Raw genomic sequence first — 14,121 nt, forward strand, 5'->3', positions numbered from 1 at the left:
ACATATTCTTAAAAAAAAAAAAAAAAAAAAAGAGCAATGAATGCAGAGCGGAGCAGCTGTGGAGGGAGACGTGGGAAGCCTCCAGAACAATGCCTGCAGACCGGAACAATGCCTGCAGTCAGACAAGGTTGGCTTTATGGGCTTGTTGCAATGAGGGAGACAACCTTCGAGGCACCTCAGTCAGGAAGTGTTAGGAGGGATTAGTTGTAGGGTTTGGACTTGGGCTGGTTAATTTGGGGAAAGAGTCAATGAAAGCGTTGTTTTGCTCTGGATTCGGTTCTGTCAAAAAAGCAAGGGCAATTCTTTAATTGGATATCTTGAAGGTTTTTTATCCAGGAGAAGCTGTTCTTTGTTATCCACGTAGCAAGACTAACTACATATCGATTTTTGTCAGAGTTGGTTACAACAGAGCTTAGAACCAGATTGGGAATACTGGCATTTTTTTTTTCCGGTGGCCTCTCAAGTTATTTGTACAACCCTCAACCCTCCATCCACCCTAAGCTTTGCTGGTAGGAGTCAGGGATTAAGAGAAGAGAAACTAGTCCTAACCCTTCACCTAGTATGGCACAAGGGCTGATCTTACCTGAAGACATCTGCCTTGGAATACTATTTTTAAAAAGCTTCCCTGGGTGCCTTGCTCAAATGACACTTATTCTGAAAGGAACACCACATTTGGTCATTACTTCAGAATTGTCCCTCAGCAAGAGACACATCTTTTTCCTATTGTATCAAGAGAGGGATGGGGTATAGCACCACCAACTTATAGTAGAGGTGGGTGTCCAGGTGGCAAAAGAAGTCTGGAACATGAGTTCCTGTTCCTGTAGCTTCCAGAGGATTATTAGAGGTCCGGGAGCTAGAGGGCGCTGTATGCAGGACAGCGAGACGGACGTAAACAGAGACACCTCATGTTTCCTAAAATGAGGTTGGTCTAATGGAGAAGTGGGGAGAGGCAGCGGGAAATCCATGGACTGCAGGTCTCATTCTTCCACTTTCTAGCTGGGATACTGGGGCAGACTGCTGAACCTCTTTGGCTCCTCTGTGCTATGTGTTTAATGAAGGGATTGAACTAAAAGAAGTTGAGTTCCTTTCAGTATTAGGAGGAGGGTGTGGGTATATGGAGGGATGATCCTAACTCTAAATACAGGCTTTAACCTACACTGGGCGGCTCTAGTTTGCATGTTTCCTTGGCTCTTTCTAGAGCCTGCTAGGCTTCTCCAGGACTTGTCTGACGCCGCCCACTCTTCTGGGTGCAGTCAACAGACTGGGTCTCCAGTCTCCTGAGGTGGACGATTCCTGAAGGCTGTGAGTGAGACCGGGTTGGGCTCTAGTGGCCAAAAGCCAACAGGCACAACAGGGTGACGTCTAGGCTGCGACCAGATCAGCCCTGGGAAGCAAATGGTATCCTCTGAGATATTTACAGAGGATAATCCAGTCTAACGTGAATCCAAGCTACTTGAGACATTACAGTAAATACACTTGTAGGTCATTTATAAGTACTTTCAGATATTCAATTTGTCTGAATCATATAGCAAGCTGTGAAGTTAGTTATTTTTCATCATTTACATTTCATAAATTAGGAAGCTCAGAAAAAATGACTGGTCCCAAAGCTTGAAACCTTATATAGACTTTGTCACAGAGCAAGATTCTGTACAAGTCTGTACTGGCTTTATCCAAGGGAAGTGAATTACAGAGATGGAAAATGAGATTTCAGAATACGATTATCTCAATTATTATGTGTACCATGGCATGGCGTGTAGCAGAATTAAAACTCCACCTCTCTCCTCCACCTCTGCACCCATTCTCTTTTCTCTCATCTATGAAAGTGAGATATTATATCAGAGGATTAATGACATAAAATAGTGTAGAGCTACCCAACAGAGTAAATAAGTAAATGCATTATTCCCTTTCACACTACCTTGAACATACGGATAGAAATATTCAAATCTGTCAGCAATTTTTCATATTTTCCCCTATGGGATTTTCCGCAATTTAGTTTCTACCTCCAATTTTATTAGAAATGGGCTAGTTAGGCTTCTTCTCTTCAATCAAAGGCTTTATCGGGATCACACACTTGAAATTAAACCACATAAAAGGAAATCTTTCTCATCTGCAGGCTAGCCAATAGGACTACATATTCAGAGAGCAAAGCAGCATTGGCCTGGTGATGTAAAGGCAATCTACCTTTTTTTCCAGGCTGACTGGCTCTGGGAGTTTTGCCCAGTGGCCTGGCATCACGGAGATTTACCCTGCACGCTTGACTGAGTCTGGCTCTGGCTGGAAGGATTACATTTCATCCAATGTTGAAATCACTTGAAATTCCCCTTGTTCATCCAAAGATACAGAAATAAAAGAAGTAACTCATGGTCTTTCTGAGAACTTTATTGTTAGCTATCTTGTATCTTTTATTTTCTATGTGCCGAAAACATCCATCTGAGTAATATATTTTAAGAATCATAAGCACATAGATTTTTATCTCACACTCCACATACATTTCATCCAAAGATCAAATTATCTTTTTATTTTGTTTTTGTCTATGTCCTCAAAGTTCTATAGAAGTTTTTGAGTCAAGAGATAAAAGTTTCTATCATTTTTCACTTTTTGAATATACCAACATTTATTCAGAGAGCTCATTCTTGGGTTTGACCCTTCAAGTAGAGGTGGGATGAGGCAGTACAAACCACTTTTTAAAGAATGCCCTGACCTAAACACTACATGTGCGCGCGTACGTGTACACACACACACACACACACAACACACACACACACACAGACAGGATAAATCAATTAAAGTGAAATCCAAATTGTACTCCCCTCCCCTTTCCTCTTCACCAGTCCTTTTCCCATCCTGGTTGAGGTCTTGTCTTGCTGTTTCCTATCCTATTCCTATCCATCTCTATTTTACCCCTTAATAGAGGGAAATGATGCTCAGGTACCTCATGAGGAGCTGAGGCTTCACAAACAAAATTCATTGTAAACAACTTTTCTGATAAGTCTTCCTGAAATATTTACTTGTCCTCTCCGGGTTTGACAAGTGGTCACAACAATGAGTCATCCATTGGGCTTTAATCCACAGCAGCCTGAAATAACAGTAATACCAGGGCTATGACTTTACACTTTCCATTTTTATTAAAACTCTCACTTCCCTCAAACCTGATTATATTAAAGCTGATTTTATTCCATGGTAGGCCTTCAAGTTTGTGCCACTTTGCAAGCCTTTTCCAAATCACCCTCTTAAATCAATTTAAGAGGAAATTTATCAACTCTCATCCATGCAATTTCTTGACAGACACAGGAAAATGGAATCTCTCTCCCTCCCCACAGAAAAGACTTTTCTGGAGGCACTGGGATAGAAGGAACACTTTTTACAAAATAAGAAGTTAAGGGCTAGGAACTTAATGTATCTTATTAATAACTATTTCCATATAGCGTTCCTGATTTTCCTGGAGATCCTATCCATGTTCAGAACTAGAACCAAGGGACTAAAATCCAAAGAAAAAAAAAGGCTCGTTTGGACTATAATCCCTAAAAATATATACTTCCACAGTGTCATCATCATCCTTATCTGTATAAGATATGTATCTAGAACAATGGTCCATTGTCAGTCCCTTATTCAATTTGATTTATCCATTTCAGATAAACATGATACAATGTCTTGCAATGTCTACACATTCTGATTTCATACATGTTTATGTTTTTGTTATATAGCTAAGTGCTCATTTTCCCTTTATTTCTTTCTAAGAGGTTTCCTCATACTTTTTTTTTGAAGCATACTGCAAGTTTCTTAAAGAACTGAAACACAGCTCTTTGCACAGTGCTGGTAATGCACTTGGTAAAGACTTGATGCTTCTGTGACCTATTCAAGACTTAAAACATTTACCTACCTCCTCCCATTCAACAATTAGTACTCATACCTTTTCTGTACCCTCTGCTACTTCAAATCTACCTCATACACATACATATTCCTTCATGTACAGCTCAGCAGTTAAGAGAGGCTCCAGTGATTTCTGACACTTCCGCAGATGTCTGCCCTGCCACATCTGCTGGATATAAAAACACTTGAAGAGGAGTCACTCATTTTACATTTATTTTACATTGTTTTATTATTTTAATTTTTTGGAGAGGAACAGCATTTTATTTATTCCTTTAAAAATATTTTTAAATTTTTTGTTTATGATTGACATGGTCACTCATTTTAGATCTAGCAAGCTTATAGCCAGTTATTCCCCGTTAAGAAATTTTAGATACATCTTTCTCCATTAAACAAAAGTATTATCCAGATAAATCTAAGAGCTTCACATTAATAAGCAGATATTTTATGAATTGAAAATGCTGCAGTCAAGCAGAAGAAACAATTTAAATAAGGGAACACTTGAATGGAATAAGCCTCTATACATTCATTGGGCAACTATATACCTGCACCAAAATTACAAATAAAATAAAACCAAACAATAAGCTTTTAGTGGTAGCTGCACTCATATGTTTATTACTGCCTAACTTTCGCTTCAGCAGGCAAGTCTCCCATTTCTTTCCTTATGATTTCTATTTTGTATTCAGCCCATCTCCGAGATACGACTCCTAGTTCTTCCAGGAAACTATTTTGGGCCCTTGCTGATCTCCTTCTTTTAACTCTCTAATAAATCTGGACCTTTCAATTACAACCTAGTACTGATTTCTTATTTTTTATATATACAACCGTGTTTCCACAAATGCATAGTAGAAAGCAGGGCCTTACCTCCCCTGAACTTCCACAATGCGAGTCCTCTCTCATAATGCTGACTTCATGGAGTTTTATACACAAGCCCGCGTGGGAAAAGATAGAAGTCAAGTCACCCACTTCCACCTCACACAACCTGTGGGAACTAGCTCTGACTCATGGTTCAGTTAGGAATACAGGAGCCTTGATTAATTAAACTAAATTGACCTGGGCCCCCAATCCAAAATCTTGAGTTTTAAATAATTGGTAAGTGTACAATAAATAACATACTTGAGAACTTTTGGGTTCACATTGCACAATCACTACATAGGCCTCACTGCAAATGACCTTTTCCATTAATGCCCACATTTACTAACCTTTCATACTATGTGTGGTTCTTATAAGAACACTAAATGCTGAGCCCTGCCCTTTATTGAGCAGCACAGAGGCTTTGCTGTGTATATTGTTTCAGAATCTCTGGCATTTCCAGTGGGAACAGAGTGGGGCCTCACCCTCTCCTCATGACTAAATCCAGAGAATGTGAGGTGACAGAATCCTGTGACTTTTTAACCTGAGCAGTATTCCACCCATTGTCCACAAATGTCTGGGTTACAGTGTCTGTATTACTGCACTGCTGATTGCAGTAAATGTGAGGTAACCTGGTATAAACTGTGCCCAGCCCAATATTCAGGAACATTCAGTAGTGGGCACTTTAAACCAGGCTGAATTACTGCACATTCCCAGCTTCAAAGGTTCAGAAGTTCGGTGGGCCTAATCACTTTCCCAAATGGAATCCTAAGATCTTAGGTGCTCTCTTCGTTGCCAAGTATGGGCAACAAATACTGACTTTAACACTAAAGTCTGCTACTGACTATGAGGACATGTAATGGGGGCTGTTTTTCAGTGTTGGGGATAAATACATGGATACATCTTCCAACCCTCCGTGACAAAGAAGTGCAGTGATAGAAGTTCATAATCAAACCTCTAAGGGCATAGAGGCTTTATAATAAGATCTCTGTTCAAACTTAGTGTGTCACTTGCTAGCCATGTGACCTTTATCAAGTCTCTCTGAGCCTGTTTTTTCATCTGCCAAATGGGAATAACACCACTGCCCTCCCCAGGTTGCTGTAAAAGTTATACATAATACACATAAAGCCCAATATAGTAGATATTCAATAAATGTTAATTATTATTTTTATTGTTGAAGAGTTTAAATTGGCCAAAGTCCATCAGTTTAATTCAATGGCTCAGCCTTCTCAGGCAAGTTATCCAGAACGATTCAGGCTGTTAAATGTCTATAATGGTTCCTTAGTGGGTTAGAAAAATTAAAGCACTGAAGTAGAGGGATGTTGTTCTCACTCCCACATGCCCCTAATACACACAACACACACACACACACGCACGCGTGTGCATGCACCCACCCCAAACTAGATGTGTATGCCCATTTGTCCATGTCTCCAACCCTACTTGATGAAAATGCCTATGGTCTTAAAGGTTTTCAGAAATTTAAGATAAGTCTATAGATGTACATTCCATCTGAAAAGAAAGCAAGGAAGGGAAAAGGGGCTAAATGCTACATTTTCTTTTCATTAGCAATATAATGGCTCCCATGTGCTGGGATCCCAGTCTGATGTGAAGAAATAACACGAAGGTCATGGATAGACCTCACTGTCCACTGTGAAAGCTCCTGCAGCACCTTTAGGCCCCACAGCTTCTTCTCAAAGAGACCACCATCTCCAACAACAGGCATCCCATCAGCCTCGCTGGGGGGGATCTTGTGTTCCAGGAGTATCATTAACTCCTCTAGCTGGTAAGCAAAGGCAGCAACTTGGAGTAGAAGGGTGTGTATAGCTTGATGGAAGTCACCTTCGGTTGGGGTGAAATGTACCTGTTGGTCTTCTAAAAGCCTGGCCAACATAACGTGGAATGTACGATAAGCTTGGAGATTCTCTTGGAGTCGCTCTGCCTCAGTCAGCTCACTCCATTTATCAGTACTTGCCATTGGCACACCATCCACAGAGTCCAGGTTGATGTTCTTGTTCAGGCCCTGATACTTCACCTGGCCGAGGATACAGGAAAACAGCACATCTTCTGTAATCACCCCAATGTCCTTACTTAATTCATCCCGAAATCTCAAATAAAATCTCATTCACCTCCCTGATCAAGGATCCAAGTTGTAAAGAAAATGTCTACCATAGGAACTTTTAATTTGGGATCCATGACTAGACTTCAGGAAGACTCAGTAGTCTCTGAAATTGAGTGTCTGTGTATCTTTCCTGGGAGAACGTTTAAGTTCTAAAGGCTGAAGATCACTCATTTAGAAAAATTTTTCCTTCCCTCTTCAAACTCTCTCCTGGAAACTAGAATACTTTAATCATACTGGAGTCTAAGTATTTTAAACATACTTGAAGACATCAGCCACACCTAGGAACCTCTGGAATGTAGCTATTGCAGAATTTCTCTAACCTCCCTCATCCCATTGCCCACGCTGTGGTGAAGTCAATCATTTAGAAAATGCAGTAGAAATTAGTAAAAAGGTAATCAGTGTCTAATTTCTGACTAGAGAGGCTATACAAAGATAAAACAATTCTCAGAAAATCTAAATTCAAAACTGCCCACAGGGGCCTGGAGCATTTCCACAGCAGGCCTTGTGTAGAGACTGATGAAAATCCTCTGCTGTAAGAAAACCAATCTGGAACTTCATGGTTAGCTCCTTGAGAATCTGATACTTCCACAAGTCCTAGTGTGATCTATTTAGATAGAAGTACATTTTTGATGTGTAACACTAAAAAGTGGGTGGCTAATACTGTATAGAAGAAATTGCTAGGATTTACAAATTTCTCCCAAGTTCGTATTGCTCTTCCTCCCAATCCTATAAACCTTTTGTTTACATAGCTCAAAAATATGGAACAATGTCTATGAAGAACCCTAATTTAGAGGGCCCATGGTTAACTTATTCTGGCAGAATATAGGCAATCAAATTAGGAATAGCCTCCAAGACATATAGTCCAATCCTACCTAGAACCTCATATATACTTTCTCATTCAAGGAATAACATGTCTAAAAAGCCAAGAGGTAGAAAATAAGGTCACATGAATTTCCTCAAGGGAAGGGGCCATGTCAAATAATAGGTGCCCAATATATGAATGACTATATGATTTGGGCTGTCATAATTGATAACGGGACTGGAGCATGATGGTAAGGGGCTAGATCAGAAGAGGTAAAAAGAAAATAGACAACAGCAAAATACATAACTTACATAAGATTCCATAAGAGCAGTCAGGTCTGAACGAATCTTCCTGGCTAGCCAGATAGAACGGCTACAGAGGTCTCGGCGATGAGGGGTCAGCGGTGAATGCTCTGCGAAAGCCATCCCCTACCTCAACTGTCCCAGGAAACAAGTGAGCTGGGTTTGCTTCTGTCTACACTGGTCCAAATAAGAAATGTGACTCTCACAGACTAAACCCACTGGGCATTCTCTACTAATGGGATTGTACACCCCACCCCCACCCCCTGCCTGACTCAGAGGTGGCAGCAAATTCCTGGCTGTGGATTTTTTGTGCCTGTGGAATCAAAGGGCCCTTTTTAATCAACTTTTTTTCCTGCAGCGTCTGCCTCCATCTCTCTCCTCCACTCAGTACTTAGCACACTTGTTTTTATGTCATTGTTTTGCTTTTGCACTTAGCAACAAGGTCACTATCATACTAATCCTCATGACACCTCTGCCTAATGTAATCTATTTCATAAACACATATGATCAGTTCATTTTATTATCACCCTCCCTTAATGCTCCCCATGTCCTTTTTGTCTTTTTTGGTCTGAAAAAGTATTCAATATTTTTATTATTACTATAGTTGCCATTTATTAAGCATCTACGAGTCAAACACTGTGCTAAAAGCTTTAAAGCAACTATTTGATCCTGAGAATAATTCTGAGGTGAATATTATTTCTACCATATGAGAAACTAAAGCCTTAAGAAGTAAAATAATTGTACACAAAATCCAATAACTAGGCTCAAATTTAAATAGGTCTTGATTCCACAGTTGTTTCTCCCACTGACTTTCTAATTTCATCCTTTCTTTAGGTAGTTCATATATTGTTTAAGAAACAAAAGGTTGTATGGAGGAGGCCCTTTAAAAATATAGCATTTTTTAAATTCCTATCCTTTTAATAAATATTTTTGAAAGCATTTAATTTATATTTGATTAAAACCAACCAAGTGAGCATCTCTAATCTCAATCATGGTGCCTTCTTGGTAGCTACAGGATGAAGGTACTGTTTAGGCCTGTTCTTTTCCAAGGACAGGAAACACCCAACCCTAACTTGGTAACATTTCTAAGACAATTTCACTCAAGTGACAACATGCTTTTCTTTTCCTTCCCTATCCCAGTCATACCACATGCTTCTTAACAAAATAAGAAAATGAGCAAGACTTTGAAATGAGGGCATAAGAGTTAAAAGGTGTTTGTACAGTTGACAGCCTATTGCATTTGACTCAAAGGATGATGCTAATTGGATAAGGGCTGCAAGTTTCATCCTGATCGAATCAATGAGCTTTAACTATTTTGTATCATAGATGTTGCCAGTAAGTTGAAACCTGTCACCTCAGGAGCAAATTTACATAGGTAAACAATGAATGAAGGATGTAAGGGAGAGGCCTGGGCAACTGTCACAGTAGGAATTTTAAGAAGTCAGGAGGATTATAGTTTTGTACTTTGTTAAAGGTCAGTACTTGAAATGCACAACTGAATTTTGTGAAAAAAACCTGATATTAAATGCTATCAAGATTTTGCTATTACCAGAGTGAAATTAACATTTGCAGAATCCTTAATCTTCCATCTACTGCATTAATATGGTCACTTTTCCTAGTAGAAGGCCATCAAATATCAAAGAGATTTCCAAATTTTCTGAATGATCACAGAATATGGCATTTCAGCATCAGAGATCAAGAATTAAACTGATTCAGGCTGGGTATTGTGGCTCACGCGTGTAATCCTAGCACTCCACAAGGCTGAGGCGAGTGGATAGTTTGAGCTCAGGAGTTCGAAACTAGCCTGAGCAAGAACTAGACCCCGTTTCTACTAAAAGAAAAAATAGCTGGACAACTAAAAATATATACATAAAAAATTAGCCAGGCATGGTGGCGCATGCCTGTAGTCCCAGCTACTTGGGAGGCTGAGGCAGAAGGATCCCTTGAGCACAGGAGTTTGAGATTGCTGTGAGCTAGGCTGATGCCACGGCACTCTAGCCTAGGAAACAGAGACTCTGTCTCAAAAAGAAAAAATAAAAAGAATTAAACTGATTCAAAAGTTAACTGCATAATTCTCAATGAGTGAACGCCACATAAAAATTTGATTTGAGGGCACTTGGTTTTTCGTTTATCAACACTAAACTGCTGAACCCCTCGGCTAACTGTAACTCAGTACAACCAAGGAAGACAAGTTGCTTCCATGAGGACAACTTTTATTTTTCTTCTTTACATTATTTATTTTGAATATGTCTTACCTAGATTAAGAGAAAACAAGAATTTGAAAAGCAAAGTATCCCTTTTATTATAATTTCTTTTTACATAACCTCTTCAACCTAGATTCAGGTAACTACCTGTCTCTCCCACCAAAGGAGAAGGGTCCTGCACATTACAACAGGCAAAAAGGCTTCTAGGAAATAAAATATTTTAAATTGATTCATTACATTTTTTCAATTTTCTTGAGTACATTGGAAAGTGAGAAAAAGACAGAGAAGGAGGAAGAAATGGTATTTCAAACAACCAGACTGTAATAATCTTAGTAGTATATTCGTTGTATTTTTTCTCCAAACAGGTACAAAGGAGGATCAAGTGCTCTACGTGGATGCTTTTCTATACCATAATAATTTTTTTTGTTCCCAGGACTCCCACGGCCAGTGTTTGCCTAAACTCTCTGAAGTATTTTAAGGAGTCTCAACTATGCTAAATAACCAGGGCAACCACAAACAAGAGGGAAGCACATCTCCCAGAAATATTGAGTTGTATCTTAATTACATTTTCAGAATTTAGAATTGTCAATTCAAAACGAAGAATATTCAATGCAAGAAGTTATTAAAAAGGTAACAGAATTTGACCAAGAGTACAAAATGTAGAATTTTAAGATTCAAAAGCTCCCTGGAAAAACAATGAAATAAACAGCATGTGGAACAGAATGGAAAACAGGAAGAGGGCTTAGATATTAACAGTTTATTTATACCTACTGTTTACTATGCTAGCACCCCTTTCTCAAAAAAAAAAAAAAAAAGGCTATGAAAAATACTTCAAAATTTATTGCAAACTGCCACAATAATTTATTATAGGTAAATGGTAACTATGAAGACAATAAGAAAAAAAGAAACAGAAGCAGATAGTTTTTAATTAGTAGAACTAACTAGTTGCTTTTTGTGAAATGAGAGAATAGTATAGGAAAAGATAACATTTTTCCCCATCTCAGAGAGAGATTTTTTAAAATGCAGTTTGCTTTTGTTTGTGTGGGTGTCTAAAATATCTGATGACTTACCGTGCAAATGACATTTATGGAGGCAAAAAAAGTGTGACAAAGACAAGAGCTAAGTGTGAGAAAGAGATGCTAGCTAGTGAAACAGTATAAAATGGACTTATTCAAGAGTAGAACAACTTTTTAATAGGCCCATCCAATCGATCCTGTAGTATTTTCAAATACACTCAAAATACCAAAGTCAATTCCGAACCCTTATTATGGGTAGGAAAGCATATTCTACCACCCTTCTATCCTTATTCCATTTTCTACCCCCACATCGGAGGAATGACAAATCTGCAACAATCTGAAAAGAAACAATAGTGCATTTAAGACTGTTTCCCGTAGGTGTCTCACTCCCTATTTCTGGCATCCCAACCACTGACATGAGTGGGTGTAAAGTACGCCTCTTTCAGAAATGACATTTTCTTATCCCCCTTTTTGGGAGAAAAAATAAATAAAAAATAAAATCGATAAACTCTGTAGTTTTAGTGTTTGTGAAAAACAAGTTTTCACTTATTTTTTTTTTCAGCTAAACTTCATTCTTTCCAATAGCAGTCATACAGTCCTGACACAAAGCAATGAATAGGGTAAACCTTCAATTCCAGCTTCTAAGGTACACAGAAGGATAAGAATTGCCCTTTTAATTCTCTAAAAATGAGCCAAAATAGGTTTTTAGTCTTCTGGGAGTTATGAACTACCTGTCTCTCCCATGGACAATAATAAGCAATCTATACCCCATGAAAAATCTGTATCCCAAGGAAAGTGGTAATTCCCAGTATTTCAGGTGAAAGCCAAAGCCATTATTATACAAATTATTAATTTGTCTATTGAAGCCTTTCTTCTCTGAAGTGTTAACTAAAAGGGAAACAAAACAGACCAGTTTTCTTTGACTTAAAACTTTAGGACTTATAGATTTTGTTCCTTCACTAAGCAGCAGTGTCCTTCACTAATAGGGAGCTGGAATGAACCAATGATAAAGCAAAGCAAGAAACAAAAACAAGGCAAGGGGTTAGAGTTGGGCCAACAGGGAGGTATATGGAAGGAAATAATGGGAACAAGAAAAGAGACAAATTCACAAGAGAAAATCCTTTATCTGTAATTTAGATACGTAACAACCCTCCTCATCCCCTCAAAATTCCTAAATCTCAATGCTCTAAAAATCTTAAAGAGCATACTAGTTACCACAAACCTAACATCCTTCCCTAAAAAGACTTCCAAAAAAAGCACTAGGCTATTGTAGTGATTTTGTTAGTGCTGAGGACCAGCTTTCTTTAAAGGCCACTGGAGAGCTATGATTTCAGAGGCTGGCTGTGCTTCTTCAACTCTATGTCTTGTCTTCAAAGTACCTATTGTGGAAAGGATCCCATGCCAGAATAATCTAATCTCTCTCAGCCCAGCCCCACAAAATATAGCAATAAAGACCAAACAAAAGAAAAAGAAAAAAAAATCAGACTTTCTGTTAATAAATAAGGAATCTCAGGTTCCACAACACAAAGACACACATGTTCAAAGTGCAAATTTCTGCCATTAGCCTGGGACTTTTCTCACCATCTCATTGATAAAGAGCCCTGTCTTACAGTCAAAGAGACTGTGTAGAGGGCAGCCCCCTCCCTCTTGGGAGCCTGCTTCCAAGCAAGTGAGCACCATTGAGAGCCATATGGAGGGTTGGGAGGGGGACTGAGATGCTGGGATCAAAGAGGAGGGAGGTGGTCCCCATGTATCCTTCCTTTCCGAAACCCAGTGGGGAATGGAGGAAGATGGGGTGAGAGATGTGTGCTGTTTTAACAGCTCACCCTGCTAAGGGGCCCTAAAGTGCCAAGTCAAGCTGCCAGCCTCCAGAGATTAGAATTATACGATATTTGAGGATAAGTGTGCCGCAGTGGGTAGAAGCCAGAACCATAGGGCAGCAGTAGAGAAAGAGAAGGGATTTAGAAGACAGTAATATACTATTGAGAGTTAAAAGCTGATCCAGAGCACATCAGAGTTATAGGTTGGAAAGGGGGATCTGCCAATGAGCAGGAAGTCTGCTGCTGGCTGGAAGTGAGTATGACGATAACTCTCACTTTAAGAGCTTCTGCTTCTTTTTTGTCTACCTTTCTGGTAAAGACAATATCAATTTTATAAGGGGGACAACAGAGGGAGAAAAGGGGATGAGGATGGGGATGGGGGTGTGTGTGTATATATGTGTGCTGTGATCCACAATGGAAAGAGCAGGCCCTTCAGTTATTTTACTAGATTTTAAATGCTTAAATTTTTTTTTTTTGTCCTTTTTAACTTTTAAATACAAAGTCTGAGCTGTCCCAGTGCCCCAAGTCTTCCCTTCCACTAAGGTCCAGTAGAGTCTGAATCTTCAATCAGAACCTCTGTGGTAGCACCGAGTATATCCGAGTTCATGACCAGCCCTTCAGCACCCCCGCTGCTGCCGCTTCCCACAAAGATCTTCCCATCAGCCATCAGGCTCACCCGTTCTGTCCCACTACAGTATGACTTTGACATCCCTTCAGCTTCCAGCAGCAGGCACTCTCCAGAGGCTGAGTTTCCCAAGGGCTCAGGAAGAAGAGGAAGACCCTGACCATCCGCAGGCTGTGTCAGGGACTCTGGATTAGTGCCCAAGATATCTGTGCTGGTGATGAGGGCGCCTGCATTGGCAGCCAGAGCTTCTGCAATCAGCACCTCAGGGTGGCTTTTTGCTTTGTGTGCCACTACGCTGTCCTTCTTTTCAAATTTTTTGCCACAGATATTGCAAGAAAACTGGTAGAAGGAGTCTGCATCATGCTTCTTCATGTGCCAATTAAGAGATGCTTTTTGTCGACAAGTAAATCCACAGATCTCACACCTAAACAGAGTGGAAAGGAAATGGCTGATCAAATATAAATAAGGAGAGCTCTTATTCAGGGTCAGGGTGAGAATTTGAAGCTCACATATA

The 14,121-nt window shown here is 39.6% G+C and overlaps 2 protein-coding genes across 3 annotated transcripts in view; both read right to left on the reverse strand.

Annotated features, from left to right (window-relative positions):
- Positions 1 to 5,868: 5,868 nt before the first annotated feature.
- On the reverse strand, positions 5,869 to 10,015 carry CNTF (ciliary neurotrophic factor). The gene is made up of 2 exons (XM_012749935.2): positions 7,952 to 10,015; positions 5,869 to 6,751 (listed from the first exon to the last, which is right to left on the reverse strand). Exons 1-2 carry the CDS (start codon positions 8,063 to 8,065, stop codon positions 6,266 to 6,268), a joined length of 600 nt encoding a protein of 199 aa, XP_012605389.1. The 5' UTR covers positions 8,066 to 10,015; the 3' UTR covers positions 5,869 to 6,265.
- A 123-nt stretch (positions 10,016 to 10,138) lies between these two features.
- Positions 10,139 to 14,121, reverse strand: part of ZFP91 (ZFP91 zinc finger protein, atypical E3 ubiquitin ligase) — a 40,467-nt gene continuing 36,484 nt past the window's right edge. Inside the window, exon 11 of one of the 2 annotated variants that reach the window (XM_012749920.3) lies at positions 10,139 to 14,031. In XM_012749920.3, coding sequence (XP_012605374.1) covers positions 13,521 to 14,031 — 511 coding nt within the window. In that variant the 3' untranslated portion in view covers positions 10,139 to 13,520. The remainder of the gene's footprint in view (positions 14,032 to 14,121) is intronic. The other variant, XM_012749921.3, reaches the window with a different exon arrangement.

The sequence above is a fragment of the Microcebus murinus genome, chromosome 4, assembly GCF_040939455.1.
Source record: "Microcebus murinus isolate Inina chromosome 4, M.murinus_Inina_mat1.0, whole genome shotgun sequence".
NCBI classification, from domain to species: Eukaryota; Metazoa; Chordata; class Mammalia; order Primates; family Cheirogaleidae; genus Microcebus; species Microcebus murinus.

Coding starts and splice junctions, on each gene's coding strand:
- CNTF (XM_012749935.2), bottom strand. CDS start 8,065: ATGGCTTTCGCAGAGCATTCACCGCTGACCCCTCATCGCCGAGACCTC. Junction 6,752..7,951: donor CTGCTCTTATGGAATCTTAT/GTAAGTTATGTA, acceptor ATCCTCGGCCAG/GTGAAGTATCAGGGCCTGAA.